This window comes from Scylla paramamosain, chromosome 36 (genome assembly GCF_035594125.1).
Source record: "Scylla paramamosain isolate STU-SP2022 chromosome 36, ASM3559412v1, whole genome shotgun sequence".
Lineage (NCBI taxonomy): Eukaryota > Metazoa > Arthropoda > Malacostraca > Decapoda > Portunidae > Scylla > Scylla paramamosain.
In genome coordinates this window covers 16000550-16022715 of record NC_087186.1, presented here as the reverse complement: position 1 = coordinate 16022715, position 22166 = coordinate 16000550, and the positions used below count along the sequence as shown (strand labels likewise).

General features: G+C 40.6%; 2 protein-coding genes across 14 annotated transcripts; one reads left to right on the top strand and one right to left on the bottom strand.

The window, feature by feature from the left end:
• Positions 1 to 182: 182 nt before the first annotated feature.
• LOC135091125 (major facilitator superfamily domain-containing protein 10-like) lies at positions 183 to 12341 on the top strand. Of its 13 annotated transcripts, XM_063988539.1 has the most exons (8): positions 2910 to 3221; positions 4055 to 4178; positions 4579 to 4787; positions 7007 to 7112; positions 7690 to 7849; positions 9303 to 9509; positions 11120 to 11194; positions 12206 to 12341. In XM_063988539.1, the coding sequence occupies exons 1-4, from the start codon at positions 3217 to 3219 to the stop codon at positions 7038 to 7040; spliced, it is 372 nt and encodes a 123-aa protein (XP_063844609.1). In that variant the 5' UTR covers positions 2910 to 3216; the 3' UTR covers positions 7041 to 7112; positions 7690 to 7849; positions 9303 to 9509; positions 11120 to 11194; positions 12206 to 12341. The 13 variants fall into 13 exon arrangements, with proteins under 13 accessions (XP_063844617.1, XP_063844614.1, XP_063844615.1 ...); XM_063988541.1 differs by lacking the exon at positions 9303 to 9509; XM_063988538.1 differs by lacking the exon at positions 12206 to 12341 and having other exon boundaries at positions 11120 to 11564.
• On the bottom strand, positions 12021 to 20422 carry LOC135091124 (uncharacterized). Its single transcript, XM_063988537.1, has 5 exons — positions 20309 to 20422; positions 16599 to 16722; positions 15940 to 16148; positions 12947 to 13106; positions 12021 to 12376 (listed from the first exon to the last, which is right to left on the bottom strand). Exons 2-4 carry the CDS (start codon positions 16716 to 16718, stop codon positions 12947 to 12949), a joined length of 489 nt encoding a protein of 162 aa, XP_063844607.1. The 5' UTR covers positions 16719 to 16722; positions 20309 to 20422; the 3' UTR covers positions 12021 to 12376.
• Positions 20423 to 22166: the final 1744 nt, after the last annotated feature.

Sequence of the window (22166 nt, the reverse complement as noted above, 5' to 3'; positions counted from 1 at the left end):
TCAGTAATGTCTAGATACTTTGACAATTACAGTTATAATGGCCTGAGATTTATTTTTACGCGCTTATAATTTTTTACATTTAATTTTCTATTAGTTTAGTATAATATAAAAGAAGTTGGTGCTTGTTATTGAAAGGTAAAAGTGTCTTGTGGATAGTTTTGCTTGCGTATTGTGCGGAGCAGGCTGGGAGGGACGACACAGTACCAGACGTCAGACACAAGGCACTATGTTTAAAGGGTGCTATAAACTGCTGCTTTATTTAGCGTATTTTCGCAGAACAAGACAGTGACAGGGGCCGTGGTGGCTGCCTGCGTGTGCTGGTGCAAGCTTGGTGCCTGCCGGGAGGTGCCTGCAGTGCCACCAAGGCTAATATTGGTAAGAAACCGGCCCACCACTTGTCCAGCCAGGTAATTTGCACAGTCTGATGTAATAGGCGGTAACTATGATAGTGTTGTTACATGTCACCCACAACAACAACACAGGGCTGTCAGGTCAGTGGTTAACCTTACTGTTTATTTATTGTTAAGCCTCGTATTTCATGTTTTTGCACCTCGTTAGGAATATATTGATGTGACTCAGCATTCCACGGTGCCACAAGCGCTCCAAGCCTCCACCACAAAACTCTTACTAATTAACCATGACAGGAATTATAAAGACGTAAAAAAAATTAACTTTACTAATGTTATCAGCTGAGGTGGAGGCAGCCTTCCCCATTTGTCCGCCAATATCTGCTTCATTTCTCACTCATTGTAAGCCTAACACGTCACTAAGTGGAGCCCCATGACTAGGCTTTCATATCCGCTAGCTAGATATATCCGCCATTGCCTCAATTAGTTACGATGGAAAAATAACAGGCAAAATAGCGGCCGTTCTCTCCACTGTCAAGGGCCGCCATGATGCCTGGCTACCTCTGCCAACCTGATTCATCCTGTGGGTTTCAAAATTTTTTTGGTATTTTTCTTAACTTCTTTATTCTGCTCGTATAGCATGTTTTTATGGTTTATAAAAATAATTATTTGCTTTAGAAGTGTTTTCGTTGCTTGTGTTGAGTTGTGTTCAATTTTGTGTTGCTTTACGAAAATGTGGGGAGTTTTTTTGGCAGTATTTTGACAAACTTGTTTTTTTATTTCACGCTCTAATTACGTCTTTTGTGTTTCTAAAAATTGCTTATGATTTTCAAAATGTTTCTTCGTTCCTGTTGAGAGAAATAAGTGGACTTTAAAAATGGTTTATGGTCCTGTTAAAAGTTGTTATTACAACACTTTTTATGTTATTGTCTCTCTATTTCAGCTTGTAACTAACTTTTCATTGCTTGAAAAAATAGTTCGTATGTTTTAAAGTGTTTTATCTTGTTGTTGAGTGAAAATGGGTGGAATTTTCAGTGGTTTTTAATCGTATTTAGGTTCCAACACTTGTTTTTTACACAATTTCGTTTTTATTTGTTTACTTCTTGTTCCAGGTAACTTTTGATGGTGTAAGATGATAGTTCAGATTTTTTAAAAATTTTTACGTTCCTGAAAATTCAAATGTTGGGGACTTTTCAATGATTTAAATGGGGCCGAATATTTCAACACTTTTTCCATATTTCATTTGGATATTTTTTAAATACTACTCAGGCTGGAGCTGTTTTAATATTGTGAATATTAGTTTAAGTATTTGTCAAGTCAGAATATATAAGGCATTCCAGCCTAGCTCCATTTTTTCGAGGGGTCAATTTCGAAATGAAATCCGTTACGGTACGTAAAATTGCCGTGACGTCACGGCCGCCATCATGGACCCGGGACCTTGATCGGCTCCGCTGTCTCCTCGGTAATATTTATCGTATTTTGCAGTGTTTTCCTGGTGTTTCCATGTCTTTCTAGACTCAGACGTGTAGATAAGAGTAGAATGAGTAAGAAAATAAGAGAAATAGAGGAGGAAGATGAAGGGAGAAGGAATAGAGGAGGTGGTAAAACAGAAAAATGCTAAGAAAACAATATTTAGGTTAATTTTCCCTGCTGCCCTGTCTGTCTTTGTAGTATTTGTCTTCCTTGACAGTGCTTTCAGTGTATTTGGCGTGTTTAGGGAGTGTTGGAGTGTGTCTGGAAGTGTTTAGGGGGTGTTGGAGTGTGTGTTTTAGGGATTTGGTGATGTTTGAGTCAATATTTAGCGTTCCTGGTGTGTTTTGGGGTGTCTTAGGCTTGTTTAGGAGTGCTTTAAGTGTGCTTTGGACTGTTTTCAATGTTTTGAGATGTTTCAAGTGTATTTTGGGATGTTATGGATGAGTTTGGGTGTGTTTTGTGTGGATACGGGTGAGTTGTGTCTGCGTTTGTGGGTATTTTTGGGTATTTTAGGTCAGTCTGGGTGTGTTTTGGGGTGTTTTAAGTGTGTTTTGGGCCGTTTTCAGCGTTTTGGGATGTTTTAAGTGTGTTTTGGGATGTTATGGATGAGTTTGAGTGTGTTTTGGGTTGGTACGGTGTATTTTGGATGCGTTTTAAGTCAATTTGGGTGAGTTTTGGAGTATTTTAAGTGTGTTTGGGGATATTTTGGTGCTTTTTCGATGTGTTTAGGTTGTTTTTTTGTGCGTTTAGGAATGTTCTGGGTATGTTTAAGGTGTTTTAAGGTGTTTTAGTGTGATTGGACTTGCTTTTGAGGTGTTTTAGTTATGTTATAGGCATGTTGCAGGTAAGAATGGAGTCTTTGAGGGTAGAAGTGGTGTGCTTGAGGTAAAATAAAAGATTCTGGAGTGTTTTTGAGAGAGGCTCTGATAGTAGAAGCGTGTCAGGGGTGTTATAGCGCGTGTTGTGATATATGAAACTACTAGATGCAAGTGTGTGACCACCACCACCATCACCACCACCACCAGCACAGTGGAAAAAAGGTTAGAGACAAGCGGGGAAAGTTGAAAAGTGAATAATTAAACGCTTGCTGTCTTTTATTATCTTGAGTATAAAATGGTTATATGACAATCTCTCTCTCTCTCTCTCTCTCTCTCTCTCTCTCTCTCTCTCTCTCTCTCTCTCTCTCTCTCTCTCTCTCTCTCTCTCTCTCTCTCTCAGCTTTGGATTAGTAACCCCGTTGACAGAAGTGACACCCGCGTTTTCTCTTCTCAGATGTAAACAAAGCGGTAGATTCCTTCCAGCTGGTGATAAAACTTCCTCTCGCTCTCCCTCACTCTCCCACGTCACGGAAGTAGTGATATAAAGCACACGAGGAGGAAGTGAGAGGATATATATAATGCTGTGTGTGTGTGTGTGTGTGTGTGTGTGTGTGTGTGTGTGTGTGTGTGTGTGTAAAGAAGAAAATGTTATATCTACGTGTTTAAAAGTTTCCTACATTTAAGTCAAAAGAAGCTGGCTGGCTGGCTGATGCTGCTGCTGTTGTGGATTTAATTGCTCGTCTATGTTCCTTTGTGCTGTGAGGGAAAGTGTGTGTGTGTGTGTGTGTGTGTGTGTGTGTGTGTGTGTGTGTGTGTGTGTGTGCGTGCGTGTGTGAAGGAAGAAAGGGTTGGTGTTTAGGGGTCTGGGATGAGAAAACGAGTGATTTGTTTTGTAGCCTTCAGAAAAAAAATATTAAAGTTTTTACAGTGGGAAAATTTTGGTGGTGAGGGAGAATATGACTAAAATATTACCTCAAATTTAACCTAACATGGTGGAGCTTCACACTCCTCAGCTGACCCTAACCAAACCAAGCCTAACCCAAAGAAGCCTACCCTAACTTCTGTCTGGTGCTTCCTCCTCCCCAAGACTGGCTATCTCGTGTCTTAATCCCAAGCTAGCCTAACCAAACTTTATCTAACCTAGCCAAACCTTACCTAAGCAAGGCTAACCTAGCCAAACCTTACCTAACCTAACCTAACCTAGCCAAACCTTACCTAACCTAACCTAACCTCACCTAAAGAAGCCTAGCCAAACCTAACATAACCTACCCTAGCCTAACCTAACCTAGCCTAACCTAACCTCACCTAACTTAACGAAGCATAGCCAAACCTAACCTAACCTAGCCTAACCAAACCTAATCTAACCTACATCCTCTTCCCACAGCCCCACTTAACCTAACCTAATGTAACTTTCAGAGCAATGGCAACCCTCCGATCCGGCAAGCAGGTTGGCGGCAGCAATGGCGGTGGCAGCGGCAGCAGTGGTGAGGTGGACGGCAGGGACAGAGGGGCAGTACAGGCTGCGGACATCAAAGAGAAGGTGAGCAGGGTGTTGTGTTGGTGTGTGTTGCTAAGCTGAGATGTAAAGTGTTTGGTTGTCAACACGCTGCAATATTTGTCACTCAAGGCTCATGCAACACTGCCTCCATGCACAAGTGTGTCGGGAAAGTGATTTAAAGTCGTAAAAAATGTTGTTTTACTTTATTTATTTATTTATTTTGTTTTATTTTTTGTATATATAGGAGGGACACTGGTCAAAGGCAACTAAATACAATAAGAAAAATATACTGAGAAAAAAATAAAAGATAAAAAAAGACCTCACTTAACCTAACCTAACATATGCTAACTTAACCTAACCTAACCTAACCTAACCTAACCAAACCTAACTTAACCTAACTTAACCTAACCTAACATAACCTAACCTAACCTAACACCCACAGAGGAACGCGCGGACAAGCAAGGTGGTATTCGGTAGTCTGATCCTGGACCTGCTCGGCTTCACGGTGGTGGTGCCTCTGTCTCCTGCTCTCCTTGACTGTTACTCCAAGCACGACTCCAGCGGCTTGTATTCCTCTCTGCTCTCCTGTGTTACTTATTACCAGCATATCATCAGCGTTCCTGCGAGGTTCCACTCTGTCTTGTTTTGGTGGTATGTGGGTGTGTTGTGTTTTGTATTGGTTTATATATTTCTAGTTTGTTTTTATTATTATTTTTTTTCAATTTTTTTTTATCCTATTATCTATTTATTTATTTTTGTTTGTTTGTTTGTAGGGTGTGTGTGTTTGTTTGTGTTCCTGCTGTTCTATATTGCAGCTTGTTTTCTTGTTTTTGTTTTTTTGGTTATTGTTATTTTGTGTTTTATTCCCTTTCATTGTTCTGAGGATGTTTTCAGGTGTTTTTGGGGTGTTTTTGGGTGTTTTTGGGGTGTTTTGGAGTGTTTTCGGTTGTTTTTGTAGTGTTTTGTGGTGTTTTGGTGTATTTTGAGGGTGTTTTGGTGTGTTTTTGGAGTGTTTTTGGGTATATTGAGGGTGTTTTAGTGTGTTTTTGGAGTGTTGGGGTGTTTTGGTGTATTTTGAGGGTGTTTTGGTGTGTTTTTGGAGTTTTTGGGTTGTTTTGGTGTGTTTTGGGATGTTTTTGGGTGTTTTGGGGTATTTTAAGAGTGTTTTGGTGTGTTTTTGAAGTGTTTTGGGATGCTTTGGTGTGTTTTGGGGTATTTTGAGGGTGTTTTGGTGTGTTTTTGGAGTGTTTTGGGATATGTTGTGTACTTTGGGGTATTTTGAGGGTGTTTAAAGGTGTTGTGGTGGTGTTAAATATTTTGTTTGTTTACTTTTTTTTAACTTTTTATTTTCTTATGCATTATTTTATTTCTTATTTATATTGTGGTGTGTTGTCGGTGTGTCCTAACCTAACCTAACCAGCCTACCCTCTCCTAACCTCCCCTCAACCCACAGGCACTGATTGGCGTGACATTCAGCATAGGCTTCACCGTCGGGCACACTGTGGGGGCTGCGTTCTCCCGCTGGGGAAGTACTGGGTGGTTCACGTCCTCGGCTGTCTACGCACGCACTCTCACTGTGGCTAACATAATATTCTTTGCTGTCTTCTTCCAGGAATCGCTGCCTGAGGTGTGTGTGTGTGTGTGTGTGTGTGTCTCATTTATTTTTTTTATTATGTATATTTTTTTTGTTTTTGTATAATTTTTGCTTATTTTTTTTTTCCTTTCATTTTTTCTTTCTTTGCTTATTTTGTAATTTGTTTGTATTTCCTTGTGTCTCTGAATGTTGTTAAAGAGAGGTGCATTGTGAGTAAAGCATCATTTTCTCTTTCCTTTCCACATTTCTTTACTTTTCCCTCTTATTCCTTCCTTTCTGTCATCCTTTCTATTCATTACAAACCCTTTCTCTCATTTTCCTTACCATAAACCATCAAAACATCTTAACAATCTCATTTAAATCACTTTTCTTTTCATTACCATCTGTTTGTTTACATTCTCTTGCTTTCTTTCACTTATTAATTCATTACACTCCTGTTTGTGTGTTTAGGAATGTTTTGAGATATTTTGGGGTGTTTTGGAGGTGTTTTGGGGTGTATTTTCAAGTGTTTTGAGGTAAATTGTCTGTTTTTGGGTATATTTGTCTGTTTTTGTCTGTTTTTTGGGTATTATTGGGGTTTTGGAGGTGTTTTGGGGGTGTGTTTGCAAGTGTTTTGAGGTAAATTGTCTTTTTTGGGTATTTTTTGGGTTTTGGAGATGTTTTGGGGGTGTTTTTGCAAGTGTTTTGAGGTAAATTGTCTTTTTTGGGTATTATTGGGGTTTTGGAGGTGTTTTTTCAAGTGTTTTGAGGTAAATTGTCTTTTTTTGGGTATTATTGGGGTTTAGGAGGTGTTTTGGGGGTGTTTTTTCAAGTGTTTTGAGGTAAATTGTCTGTTTTTGGGTGTTTAATGGTGTTTTGGGAGTGTTTTGCAAGTTTTTGAGGTAAATAGTGTGTTTTGGGGTGTTTAATGGTGTTTTGAGAGTGTTTTGCAAGTGTTTTGAGGTAAATAGTGTTGTTTTGGGGTGTTTAATTTTGTTTTGGGAGTGTTTTGCAAGTGTTTTGAGGTAAATAGTTTGTTTTGGGGTGTTTAATGGTGTCTTGGTGGTGTTTCAGGGTTATATAGGGGTGTTTGGGGGTGATCTAGGGTAAGTACTGTTATCAAGGCTGTAGTGGAAGTTACTGTGGGTTTTCAAAGGGTGTTTCCATGGTGATTCACTTGTATTTTATCCCTTGTACAGTAAAACTCCCTTTCCCTGAGTTGGCAACACTGTTTGTTTACGTTCGCTGTTGTCTCGTCGTGTGTGAGTCAGATTTGTGTCTTGTTCTTCCACCGCAGGGCAGAAGGAGGAGGGACATCGGTGCCAGTTTGACCGAGGCTTGGGAGGTGATCAATCCTAGGGCTCTGTTCTCCGTCAGCTGTGTCAAGGGCCTGGGCAGAGAAGGTGTGTGTGTGTGTATTTGTATGTTCAGTATTGTGTGTTTGTTCGTGTTTGTAGTATTGTGTGTGTGTGTGTGTGTGTGTGTGTGTGTGTGTGTGTGTGTGTGTGTGTGTGTGTGTGTGTACTAGCAAATATTCCCTTATGTTTACTCCTGAAACACACACACACACACACACACACACACACACCACCTCCCGTTCCTCCTCCTCCTCCTCTCCCTTCATTCATACACACACACACACACACACACACACACACACACACACACACACACACACACACACACACACACACACACACACACACACACACACACACACACCACCTCCCGTTCCTCCTCCTCCTCCTCTCCCTTCATTCACACACACACACACACACACACACACACACACACACACACACACACACACACACACACACACACACACACACACACACACACACACACTACCTCCCGTTCCTCCTCCTCCTCCTCCTCTCCCTTCATTCATAAACATCTGTCTTTCTCTCTCTCTGTAGAACGCATGAAATTAATACAACTTAGCCGAGTTTACTTCCTCTACCTGTTCCTGTATTCCAGCCTGGAGTTAACGCTGATCTTCGCGACCCACCACAAGCATAGTTACGACTCGTTGGCGCAGGACCGCAAGATTTCCTTCCTGGGCCTGGTCATGGCAATTACACAGAGAGGGTTTATGCGAAGTGTTAAGACTGGAACTGAAAAAGCAACTGCCAATTAGGTATGGTGTGTTCTTGGGTTTGTGTGTGTGTGTGTGTGTGTGTGTGTTGGAGAGGGTTTGTGTGTGTGTCCCGTCATAAAGTCAAAAGCCAGTGATTACCCTAGTAATGTTTAGCTATATTTCTGTTCCTCTTTTCCTTCTGCTAGGGTTGCGCATGTTACGTCCATCATGGTTAGGTTTACAGGCCCCCCTTTCATTCTCTGACGGCTAATGTGGTGACTAGTATTGTTGAAACCTCATCCTCCTAGTGTGTTGACTGTTAAAACCTCATTCTCTGCGGCTATTTTTGTTTAGAGCCGTAATTACTGTTCTCGTTCTGCGGTTAGTTTTTAGAACCGAAATTAATGTCCTCATTAATTGATGTGAATTTGAATGACAGTCGGTACAGTATTTTAGTGGGTAGTTTATCAATACTCTCACTTGCGTCTGCGTCCAGACTTCAAACTACGTAAGTCTGCAATGCGTTGGCTTTTGACTGCACTACTACACGAAAAATTGTAAATATTCAAGTGCTTTCTTACTATAACACTTATTAACCGATTCTTCCTAAACTCTTCCAGCAAAGTAATGTGTTGAGTTTGGGCGGTTAAGAAAGTTAAAAGTAATAGAGAATGGCTCTTCATATAAATGGTTTATTTGGGATGGGGACAGAGGACCATGAACTAGGTAATAGAAGTAGGGAACAGAATTCATGTAATATCTCGAACATCATATTGCCTTCGGCCCCCTGTCTTTGACTCGCTCATCAGGCCCTGCATCGTTCTAGGGAGATAGTGGCAGGAAGGTCCCTGCTGGGTCGCGGGTGGTCATCAGCGTCCTGGTAGCTGATGGGGTGTAGATCGCCGCACTTTGCCTTGCAGTTCTGTTACAGTCTGTGGTGGTATTCCTTGCTGTGATTTCTTGGTTTAATTTTGTATCGATTGGGAATTCTTACCCTCGTTCTAGAAATGAGTGATAAAAATATTTTAAGGAGCGTAATTTAGGGAGCAAATTACTTGGGGACGTCTTATAAATTTAGTATTTTAGCTTATCACCACATGGGTGAAAGATCATGGTAAATTTTCTTCTGCCTTCCAAATGGAGATACTTCTGTATTCCAGCGGTGTTTGTACAGTAAGGGTTTCCAGTGTCAGACTCCATAGCGTTGCGAGTAACGAGCTTCCTGTTGTTGTAAGAGTTCTCAGGACTCCCCCATTGTTATATATATATATATATATATATATATATATATATATATATATATATATATATATAATCCCTCCGAAATCTATTGTGCCTGCTCTACGGCCAGTATTTCAGCTATTGTAAATCAATAGAAATGAGGTATTGTACATCTAGAATATAAATAAAATTAGAGATCTAACAAGTTTACTGAGGATATAGAGACAATAGCCTCTCAATGGCACTTGTATAAATGTAACAATCCAAGACATGCTCACCACTCTTATCCCAGATGCACACCTCCAATGAACAAACTACTGTGCCTCACTGCACAACTGCACGGCTTCCGCATCTGATGATTGGTATTGGCAAAATACAACCTCCCCCATGACACGCCTACTTATTGTTCTGTGGGTAACTCCCCTCTTGTGGGTGTAGACATGGCATAGGATTGGAATGCTGCTGCAGCAACTTTCTTCCATTGCATTGCCACCCCATGGTGAGTGCCAACTATGTATTCATCAGTTATGTTCATACGGTCTCAAGCACGCCTCCTCCTATCTACATGCAGCAAGCAATACCCTCCTCCTATACATGGTGCAAGCAATCCTATATAAATTAACTGCACGCAATCCTATAAAAAATATCCATATAAGTGGCCTACATGATCACAAGCAATCCTATAAACCTTGTCTTGTGAGGTGACCCGGAAGCTGAGGACACCATGTGATGGCAAGCAGACACATTGTGTGATAGCAAGCAATCACCTCTGGTCTGTCACAACAGCTGCCTCAACGAATGTCTCGTTACAGTTCAGTTGGTGTAACATTGTGACAGCACAGCTGCTGCTGTCAGACACGTGGCTGTGCTGGATTAGCATAGATGCAGTTTCCCACCTCCACTACACAACCAGGCAGCTGTGTGATGGTCACTTGCATGTACATTTTGAAAGTAAAAACTTTAAACACTGTAGCAAACATGATTCAAAAACTATATAATTTATCCTTTGTCAAACAGAATGCTGCTATCACTGTACCATGAGTGCTGCTGCTTTCTTAAATACTGAATATAAAGCTGTAACACCATTATAAAACCACAAGTGCTTTGTGCTACTGGGCCAACTGAATGAAATTTTCACTGAAACTTGCAATAGGAAATCTGGTTATTTGACTTGTTGTTCTGTCCCTTTCAAGCATTTGTTACAGATAATCCACAAACAGTATGCCTAACCAAGTCATGTCCTTGTCGGGAAAAGTATACACATCAAATGACAATCTCCACAAGGGAGGTAAAGATGTGGTATTTATACGAGTACAAAAGACATTCACACTCGTATTCACAAGGATTCCTTCACATCTTGGCTTCCAAGGGAGAGAGGACTGATCCTCACTGCCAACATCAGAGCTGCAAAAAGATAATAGTTTAATTTAAATTAATAAATTGCTATATTAATAGTAATTCAATAGCAAAATATTTGCCACAGTATGGATTACACAATATGGATTAGTTTACTAAAGGTGCATCCACACAGTCGAACATTGTCGGACACCCACTATTACCATATCACAAGAGAAAGCAGGATGACGTTGTAAACGTTGAAACGAGAGAAGTTCATATGGTAACGGTGGTACCAGATGAAGCTGCAAACTCACTTCACCAGACCAAAACCCAGCAGACCACGTTCGAAGCTGATGTCTACTGGCAACACAGGTATGCAATTATGTCGGTGTTAAGGTGCGTCCACACGGTCGAGCAGTGTCCGTCGGTCAAAACTGTTACCAGATACAATGGAAAGCGAAAAGGCTCGCTGGTGACGTCAGAAGCGAGCACCAGGAGCTGTACCGGACACCGTCCATGTTCGTAGTATCGGAACCTTTAGGTATGAATCCTTAAGCAGCTGATCAGATCAGCTGATCATTGTTGTGGTAAGATGCGTGAGTGTAGGGTGGTCGTTGTGGACATAATTTCACTTCTATTCAAGTATCCGGCACGTCGGCGGTCCCGTTGATGCCGGATAAGAGGGATTTTACTGTACCCTGTTTATCTTGCACATCTACTCACTTAGCTTTAAATAATGGCTGCTGACCATTTAAATCTCTTTTATTTCAGTCGAGGTACTGCACCATCCTACGTGTACCGGCAGCTTAGCGAACTGTACCGTCCCACTTCTTGTGTAACAAGAAGGTAACAGCTTTAATCCTTGCAAATAAGGAATAAGAGAAAAGAGACACACCTGCCATTTGTACTGTTATGCTGTAGTGTTCTGTCATTTTTTTCCTCTTTTATCCTAGAACCATTTTTGGTCATTCATGTTTCTAAAAATTATTATACAAAAATGTTGAGCTTAATATGTTTGGTGTAGTTTTTTGTAACATGTGTTATTGTTAATGTGTGTGGTTCCCCTCAGGAAGAATGTTGCAGTATTAGCAGTAATGTTACAGCCAATGGAAGTGTCTGTATTGTGCTTTGGTGGGAGGTTAATTTGATGTATTTTTAGAGTTGTGCAGGATATTATAGCAAGCCCTCAAAATAAAGAAAATAACTATAGAAAACACTCCTTGTATTGAAAACACCACTGCAGAGAAATCTCTAATGAAACAGGAAACCCTACATTCAGTACTGTGTGGTTGTTGCAGTAACACTGAGCTAAATGCCTTTTGGATGGTTGTACACTAAAAATAATGTAAAAATGCCTATAAACAACTGTCCCTGCATTAAAAACCTTTCATCATAAAATTACACACAAGATACTCAACCAGTGCATGAATGTTCAAGCGGTACCATTTGCTCCCTTCTGCACAGCTTGCAGCAACACTTCTGGCGCTGCATAGTGAACAGTGAAGCACGGTGTCTTCGTGCTGCCATCCTTTTCCTTGTCAGGCATCAAATGTGCAAACCCAAAATCCACAATCTTAATAACTGAATCTTCAGAAGAATCCTTGAACAAGAGATTCCGTGAAAAGATGTTTAGATTAGAATGGCCTCGGAGAAGGATAATATCTGAATGGAATAAATTCATACTTTTTATTATAAAGGCCATACAAATGATGGAGATCAATAATATTCCATGCAATAAATTCTTTAAAATAAGCAGATGGAAAATCAATGCAAAAAAACTTCCTTTTTTTACCTTTCCTTTCTTTTCTTTTCTGTCTATCCTCAACACCAACCCTTTTCACCCCTGTCTGGCTTTAGGTCTCCGTGAACACTGATGCTTTTCCTGTGCACGTAGTGAACTGCTGACACCAGGTTCCTCACGACGACCGAAGCCCGAGGCGAGCCTCTGTGAACCTCTCGTGTTTCCTGATCCTCCGAGGCAGCCAGCTCTCCACCTCCAAGGAGCTGCATCACAATGTAGGTGTGTGCCTGTGAAACCAACATGAATTAGATACAGGCATACAATGATTAAATGCAAGGAAAAGAAAATAATATGATCTTAAACTAATTGTTACTTAAACTGTTACTGATAAATCCTGTTGTTTTATATTGTAATTCTACACAGTAAAAATATAGATTTGAAAATATACTTTGTAAACCTCAGTAACTTCCACTACAGCCCATTAAACTAGAACCATGAAAACATCCTTGAAAACCCCAGTAACTTGCACTACAGCCTGTTAGACTAGAACCATGAAAACACCCTTGAAAACCCCAGTAACTTCCACTACACCCTGTTAAACAAAAACCATGAAAACACCCTTGAAAACCCCAGTAACTTCCACTACACCCTGTTAAACAAGAACCAAGAAAAACACCCTTGAAAACCTCAGTAACTTCCACTACACCCTGTTAAACTCGAACCATGAAAACACCCTTGAAAACACACACACAGGCAACCCTTTCCCGGCCACACACACACACAAACCCTCTCCAACACACACACACACACACACACACACACACACACACACACACAAACCCCAGAACACACCATACCTAATTGGCAGTTGCTTTTTCAGTTCCAGTCTTAACACTTCGCATAAACCCTCTCTGTGTAATTGCCATGACCAGGCCCAGGAAGGAAAACTTGCGGTCCTGCGCCAACGAGTCGTAACTATGCTTGTGGTGGGTCGCGAAGATCAGCGTTAACTCCAGGCTGGAATACAGGAACAGGTAGAGGAAGTAAACTCGGCTAAGTTGTATTAATTTCATGCGTTTTACAGAGAGAGAGAAAGACAGATGTTTATGAATGAAGGGAGAGGAGGAGGAGGAGGAACGGGAGGTAGTGTGTGTGTGTGTGTGTGTGTGTGTGTGTGTGTGTGTGTGTGTGTGTGTGTGTGTGTGTGTGTGTGTGTGTGTGTGTGTGTGTGTGTGTGTGTGTATGAATGAAGGGAGAGGAGGAGGAGGAGGAACAGGTGGTGTGTGTGTGTGTGTGTGTGTGTGTGTGTGTGTGTGTGTGTGTGTGTGTGTGTGTGTGTGTGTGTGTGTGTGTGTTTCAGGAGTAAACATAAGGGAATATTTGCTAGTACACACACACACACACACACACAATACTACAAACACGAACAAACACACAATACTGAACATACAAACACACACACACACACCTTCTCTGCCCAGGCCCTTGACACAGCTGACGGAGAACAGAGCCCTAGGATTGATCACCTCCCAAGCCTCGGTCAAACTGGCACCGATGTCCCTCCTCCTTCTGCCCTGCGGTGGAAGAACAAGACACAAATCTGACTCACACACGACGAGACAACAGCGAACGTAAACAAACAGTGTTGCCAACTCAGGGAAAGGGAGTTTTACTGTACAAGGGATAAAATACAAGTGAATCACCATGGAAACACCCTTTGAAAACCCACAGTAACTTCCACTACAGCCTTGATAACACTACTTACCCTAGATCACCCCCAAACACCCCTATATAACCCTGAAACACCACCAAGACACCATTAAACACCCCAAAACAAACTATTTACCTCAAAACACTTGCAAAACACTCCCAAAACAAAATTAAACACCCCAAAACACACTATTTACCTCAAAACACTTGCAAAACACTCTCAAAACACCATTAAACACCCCAAAACACACTATTTACCTCAAAAACTTGCAAAACACTCCCAAAACACCATTAAACACCCAAAAACAGACAATTTACCTCAAAACACTTGAAAAAACACCCCCAAAACACCTCCAAAACCCCAATAATACCCAAAAAAAAGACAATTTACCTCAAAACACTTGAAAAAACACCTCCAAAACCCCAATAATACCCAAAAAAGACAATTTACCTCAAAACACTTGCAAAAACTCCCCCAAAACATCTCCAAAACCCAAAAAATACCCAAAAAAGACAATTTACCTCAAAACACTTACAAAAACACCCCCAAAACACCTCCAAAACCCCAATAATACCCAAAAAACAGACAAAAACAGACAAATATACCCAAAAACAGACAATTTACCTCAAAACACTTGAAAAAACACCCCAAAACACCTCCAAAACACCCCAAAATATCTCAAAACATTCCTAAACACACAAAAAGGAGTGTAATGAATTAATAAGTGAAAGAAAGCAAGAGAATGTAAACAAACAGATGATAATGAAAAGAAAAGTGATTTAAATGAGATTGTTAAGATGTTTTGATGGTTTATGGTAAGGAAAATGAGAGAAAGGGTTTGTAATGAATAGAAAGGATGACAGAAAGGAAGGAATAAGAGGGAAAAGTAAAGAAATGAGGAAAGGAAAGAGAAAATGATGCTTTACTCACAATGCACCTCTCTTTAACAACATTCAGAGACACAAGGAAATACAAACAAATTACAAAATAAGCAAAGAAAGAAAAAATGAAAGGAAAAAAAAAAATAAGCAAAAATTATACAAAAAAAAAAAAAATATACATAATAAAAAAAATAAATGAGACACACACACACACACACACCTCAGGCAGCGATTCCTGGAAGAAGACAGCAAAGAATATTATGTTAGCCACAGTGAGAGTGCGTGCGTAGACAGCCGAGGCCGCGAACCACCCAATACTTCCCCAGCGGGAGAACGCAGCCCCCACAGTGTGCCCGACGGTGAAGCCTATGCTGAATGTCACGCCAATCAGTGCCTGTGGGTTGAGGGGAGGTTAGGAGAGGGTAGGCTGGTTAGGTTAGGTTAGGACACACCGACAACACACCACAATATAAATAAGAAATAAAATAATGCATAAGAAAATAAAAAGTTAAAAAAAAGTAAACAAACAAAATATTTAACACCATCACAACACCTTTAAACACCCTCAAAATACCCCAAAGTACACAAAATATCCCAAAACACTCCAAAAACACACCAAAACACCCTCAAAATACCCCAAAACACACCAAAGCATCCCAAAACACTTCAAAAACACACCAAAACACTCTTAAAATACCCAAAAACACCCAAAAACATCCCAAAACACACCAAAGCATCCTCAAACACTACAAAAACACACCAAAACACCCTTAAAATACCCCAAAACAACCCAAAAACTCCAAAAACACACCAAAACACCCTCAAAATACACCAAAACACCCCAAAACACTCCAAAAACACACTAAAACATCCTCAATATACCCAAAAACACTCCAAAAACACACCAAAACACCCTCAAAATACACCAAAACACCACAAAACACTACAAAAACAACCGAAAACACTCCAAAACACCCCAAAAACACCCCAAAACACCCCAAAAACACCTGAAAACATCCTCAGAACAATGAAAGGGAATAAAACACAAAATAACAATAACCAAAAAAACAAAAACAAGAAAACAAGCTGCAATATAGAACAGCAGGAACACAAACAAACACACACACCCTACAAACAAACAAACAAACAAACAAAAATAAATAAATAGATAATAGGATAAAAAAAAATTGAAAAAAAATAATAATAAAAACAAACTAGAAATATATAAACCAATACAAAACACAACACACCCACATACCACCAAAACAAGACAGAGTGGAACCTCGCAGGAACGCTGATGATATGCTGGTAATAAGTAACACAGGAGAGCAGAGAGGAATACAAGCCGCTGGAGTCGTGCTTTGAGTAACAGTCGAGGAGAGCAGGAGACAGAGGCACCACCACCGTGAAGCCGAGCAGGTCCAGGATCAGACTACCGAATACCACCTTGCTTGTCCGCGCGTTCCTCTGTGGGTGTTAGGTTAGGTTAGGTTATGTTAGGTTATGTTAGGTTAGGTTAAGTTAGGTTAAGTTAGGTTTGGTTAGGTTAGGTTAGGTTAGGTTAAGTTAGGTTAGGTTAAGTTAGGTTAGGTTAAGTTAGGTTAGGTTAAGTTAGCATATGTTAGGTTAGGTTAAGTGAGGTCTTTTTTTATCTTTTATTTTTTTCTCAGTATATTTTTCTTATTGTATTTAGTTGCCTTTGACCAGTGTCCCTCCTATATATACAAAAAATAAAACAAAATAAATAAATAAATAAAGTAAAACAACATTTTTTACGACTTTAAATCACTTTCCCGACACACTTGTGCATGGAGGCAGTGTTGCATGAGCCTTGAGTGACAAATATTGCAGCGTGTTGACAACCAAACACTTTACATCTCAGCTTAGCAACACACACCAACACAACACCCTGCTCACCTTCTCTTTGATGTCCGCAGCCTGTACTGCCCCTCTGTCCCTGCCGTCCACCTCACCACTGCTGCCGCTGCCACCGCCATTGCTGCCGCCAACCTGCTTGCCGGATCGGAGGGTTGCCATTGCTCTGAAAGTTACATTAGGTTAGGTTAAGTGGGGCTGTGGGAAGAGGATGTAGGTTAGATTAGGTTTGGTTAGGCTAGGTTAGGTTAGGTTTGGCTATGCTTCGTTAAGTTAGGTGAGGTTAGGTTAGGCTAGGTTAGGTTAGGCTAGGGTAGGTTATGTTAGGTTTGGCTAGGCTTCTTTAGGTGAGGTTAGGTTAGGTTAGGTAAGGTTTGGCTAGGTTAGCCTTGCTTAGGTAAGGTTTGGCTAGGTTAGATAAAGTTTGGTTAGGCTAGCTTGGGATTAAGACACGAGATAGCCAGTCTTGGGGAGGAGGAAGCACCAGACAGAAGTTAGGGTAGGCTTCTTTGGGTTAGGCTTGGTTTGGTTAGGGGCAGCTGAGGAGTGTGAAGCTCCACCACGTTAGGTTAAATTTGAGGTAATATTTTAGTCATATTCTCCCTCACCACCAAAATTTTCCCACTGTAAAAACTTTAATATTTTTTTTCTGAAGGCTACAAAACAAATCACTCGTTTTCTCATCCCAGACCCCTAAACACCAACCCTTTCTTCCTTCACACACACACACACACACACACACACACACACACACACACACACACACACACACACTTTCCCTCACAGCACAAAGGAACATAGACGAGCAATTAAATCCACAACAGCAGCAGCATCAGCCAGTCAGCCAGCCTCTTTTGACTTAAATGTAGGAAACTTTTAAACACGTAGATATAACATTTTCTTCTTTACACACACACACACACACACACACAGCATTATATATATCCTCTCACTTCCTCCTCGTGTGCTTTATATCACTACTTCCGTGACGTGGGAGAGTGAGGGAGAGCGAGAGGAAGTTTTATCACCAGCTGGAAGGAATCTACCGCTTTGTTTACATCTGAGAAGAGAAAACGCGGGTGTCACTTCTGTCAACGGGGTTACTAATCCAAAGCTGAGAGAGAGAGAGAGAGAGAGAGAGAGAGAGAGAGAGAGAGAGAGAGAGAGAGAGAGAGAGAGAGAGAGAGAGAGAGAGAGAGAGAGAGAGAGATTGTCATATAACCATTTTATACTCAAGATAATAAAAGACAGCAAGCGTTTAATTATTCACTTTTCAACTTTCCCCGCTTGTCTCTAACCTTTTTTCCACTGTGCTGGTGGTGGTGGTGATGGTGGTGGTGGTCACACACTTGCATCTAGTAGTTTCATATATCACAACACGCGCTATAACACCCCTGACACGCTTCTACTATCAGAGCCTCTCTCAAAAACACTCCAGAATCTTTTATTTTACCTCAAGCACACCACTTCTACCCTCAAAGACTCCATTCTTACCTGCAACATGCCTATAACATAACTAAAACACCTCAAAAGCAAGTCCAATCACACTAAAACACCTTAAAACACCTTAAACATACCCAGAACATTCCTAAACGCACAAAAAAACAACCTAAACACATCGAAAAAGCACCAAAATATCCCCAAACACACTTAAAATACTCCAAAACTCACCCAAATTGACTTAAAACGCATCCAAAACACACCGTACCAACCCAAAACACACTCAAACTCATCCATAACATCCCAAAACACAATTAAAACATCCCAAAACGCTGAAAACGGCCCAAAACACACTTAAAACACCCCAAAACACACCCAGACTGACCTAAAATACCCAAAAATACCCACAAACGCAGACACAACTCACCCGTATCCACACAAAACACACCCAAACTCATCCATAACATCCCAAAATACACTTGAAACATCTCAAAACATTGAAAACAGTCCAAAGCACACTTAAAGCACTCCTAAACAAGCCTAAGACACCCCAAAACACACCAGGAACGCTAAATATTGACTCAAACATCACCAAATCCCTAAAACACACACTCCAACACCCCCTAAACACCTCCAGACACACTCCAACACTCCCTAAACACGCCAAATACACTGAAAGCACTGTCAAGGAAGACAAATACTACAAAGACAGACAGGGCAGCAGGGAAAATTAACCTAAATATTGTTTTCTTAGCATTTTTCTGTTTTACCACCTCCTCTATTCCTTCTCCCTTCATCTTCCTCCTCTATTTCTCTTATTTTCTTACTCATTCTACTCTTATCTACACGTCTGAGTCTAGAAAGACGTGGAAACACCAGGAAAACACTGCAAAATACGATAAATATTACCGAGGAGACAGCGGAGCCGATCAAGGTCCCGGGTCCATGATGGCGGCCGTGACGTCACGGCAATTTTACGTACCGTAACGGATTTCATTTCGAAATTGACCCCTCGAAAAAATGGAGCTAGGCTGGAATGCCTTATATATTCTGACTTGACAAATACTTAAACTAATATTCACAATATTAAAACAGCTCCAGCCTGAGTAGTATTTAAAAAATATCCAAATGAAATATGGAAAAAGTGTTGAAATATTCGGCCCCATTTAAATCATTGAAAAGTCCCCAACATTTGAATTTTCAGGAACGTAAAAATTTTTAAAAAATCTGAACTATCATCTTACACCATCAAAAGTTACCTGGAACAAGAAGTAAACAAATAAAAACGAAATTGTGTAAAAAACAAGTGTTGGAACCTAAATACGATTAAAAACCACTGAAAATTCCACCCATTTTCACTCAACAACAAGATAAAACACTTTAAAACATACGAACTATTTTTTCAAGCAATGAAAAGTTAGTTACAAGCTGAAATAGAGAGACAATAACATAAAAAGTGTTGTAATAACAACTTTTAACAGGACCATAAACCATTTTTAAAGTCCACTTATTTCTCTCAACAGGAACGAAGAAACATTTTGAAAATCATAAGCAATTTTTAGAAACACAAAAGACGTAATTAGAGCGTGAAATAAAAAAACAAGTTTGTCAAAATACTGCCAAAAAAACTCCCCACATTTTCGTAAAGCAACACAAAATTGAACACAACTCAACACAAGCAACGAAAACACTTCTAAAGCAAATAATTATTTTTATAAACCATAAAAACATGCTATACGAGCAGAATAAAGAAGTTAAGAAAAATACCAAAAAAATTTTGAAACCCACAGGATGAATCAGGTTGGCAGAGGTAGCCAGGCATCATGGCGGCCCTTGACAGTGGAGAGAACGGCCGCTATTTTGCCTGTTATTTTTCCATCGTAACTAATTGAGGCAATGGCGGATATATCTAGCTAGCGGATATGAAAGCCTAGTCATGGGGCTCCACTTAGTGACGTGTTAGGCTTACAATAAGTGAGAAATGAAGCAGATATTGGCGGACAAATGGGGAAGGCTGCCTCCACCTCAGCTGATAACATTAGTAAAGTTAATTTTTTTTACGTCTTTATAATTCCTGTCATGGTTAATTAGTAAGAGTTTTGTGGTGGAGGCTTGGAGCGCTTGTGGCACCGTGGAATGCTGAGTCACATCAATATCTAACCTAACGAGGTGCAAAAACATGAAATACGAGGCTTAACAATAAATAAACAGTAAGGTTAACCACTGACCTGACAGCCCTGTGTTGTTGTTGTGGGTGACACGTAACAACACTATCATAGTTACCGCCTATTACATCAGACTGTGCAAATTACCTGGCTGGACAAGTGGTGGGCCGGTTTCTTACCAATATTAGCCTTGGTGGCACTGCAGGCACCTCCCGGCAGGCACCAAGCTTGCACCAGCACACGCAGGCAGCCACCACGGCCCCTGTCACTGTTTTGTTCTGCGAAAATACGCTAAATAAAGCAGCAGTTTATAGCACCCTTTAAACATAGTGCCTTGTGTCTGACGTCTGGTACTGTGTCGTCCCTCCCAGCCTGCTCCGCACAATACGCAAGCAAAACTATCCACAAGACACTTTTACCTTTCAATAACAAGCACCAACTTCTTTTATATTATACTAAACTAATAGAAAATTAAATGTAAAAAATTATAAGCGCGTAAAAATAAATCTCAGGCCATTATAACTGTAATTGTCAAAGTACGAGTATCTAGACATTACTGATTGAAGCGCCAAATTCAAACTCGTCCTGGCGGGGCTTGCACTGCAATGTCTCGTCCCTTGTGTGGCGTAATGTGAAATCATTGAAAAGCTTGTGTGAATTGAAGGCTTGGCTTAATACTGTGTTACATCTCAGCTTATCATTATTAAGTATTTACCATTTGACGTTAAAAAACAACAATACTTCACAGAGATATCCAAGTATAACAGAGGCTTCCATATTGTAGCTAATGATCAACAGAGAATTACCAGCCTTTCTCTGTGTGTCAAGGAGAGCCCTTAGGGAAACGTTCGTGTGCGTGTGTGTGTGTGTGTGTGTGTGGTATGGAAAGATATAATTGCTTAAGTACAGCCTCTCTCTCTCTCTCTCTCTCTCTCTCTCTCTCTCTCTCTCTCTCTACGTATTTTGCCTGTCTGCCCTCGTGTGTGTGTGTGTGTGTGTGTATCTCATTTATTTATTTAAGTTATTTTTCTTCTTCACGCAGATAGTAATTGACGAACACAACACACCACGTGGAGAGAAGCAAGGTGTGGAGTACCCAAGCCTCTCACAGTCCATGCTAGTAGACTCACCCTGCATGTGGAGATCTCCCAAAATGCACGGAGGTTATTCCAGAGCTGCAGGACAGAGTACTTGAGGCCATTGGTGAACAGAAAGCTGAGGTTGAACAAAGGTAGAGTAAAGATTACACTGACATTTGGGACATTGACATTGTTTGTTACCAGTATTATATTGATTCCTTTTATTTCAGCCAAGAATTGATAGCTGCCCAAGGTGTAAGCAAGATTCACAATGATGAGGTCATTGTGACGTGTGCAATGTGTCCACTGGTCTTGGCCTTCCTGACCAAGGCAGCCACACAAAGGAAATTCCACGTTATTGTTGCCGAACGTGCCCCTAAATATGATGTAAGGTGTTTTATGCGTCTCTTTCACGTCATCGTGTCTGATGTGCACAATACATAACACAGGGACTGCCACATGTAGGGGTGATGGCTTCTTGCAGCTTCCTTTATTTTATTATGTTCTTATGTTCTCAATACATCTTTTACTTGTGCAGGGTCACCCAGTGGCAAAAGCTTTATGTACTGCTGGAATTGAGACAACATTAATTCAAGACTCTGCAGTGTTCCCCATCATGTCACGTGTCAACAAGGTCATCAAAGGTCATCGTTGGCACCGAGACGGTGGTGACCAACGGAGGCATTGAGACCTTTGTTGGTGCAGCCTCTCTTGCCTCACCACCAAAGTTTTATTCTGTTCCAGTAAGTTTTATTTGTTAGTCATTATCCTGATACCTCTTTCAGTGGGGCAGTATTTGAAACATATTTACTGTTGCAAATTGAACAGGGAACGTATCACAAAAGTACATACCATTTTATTCTCACAGAAATTCTTGATTCCAGTTTTTGATACATTCCTTTTCCACATGTTTATTTCATGTAGGT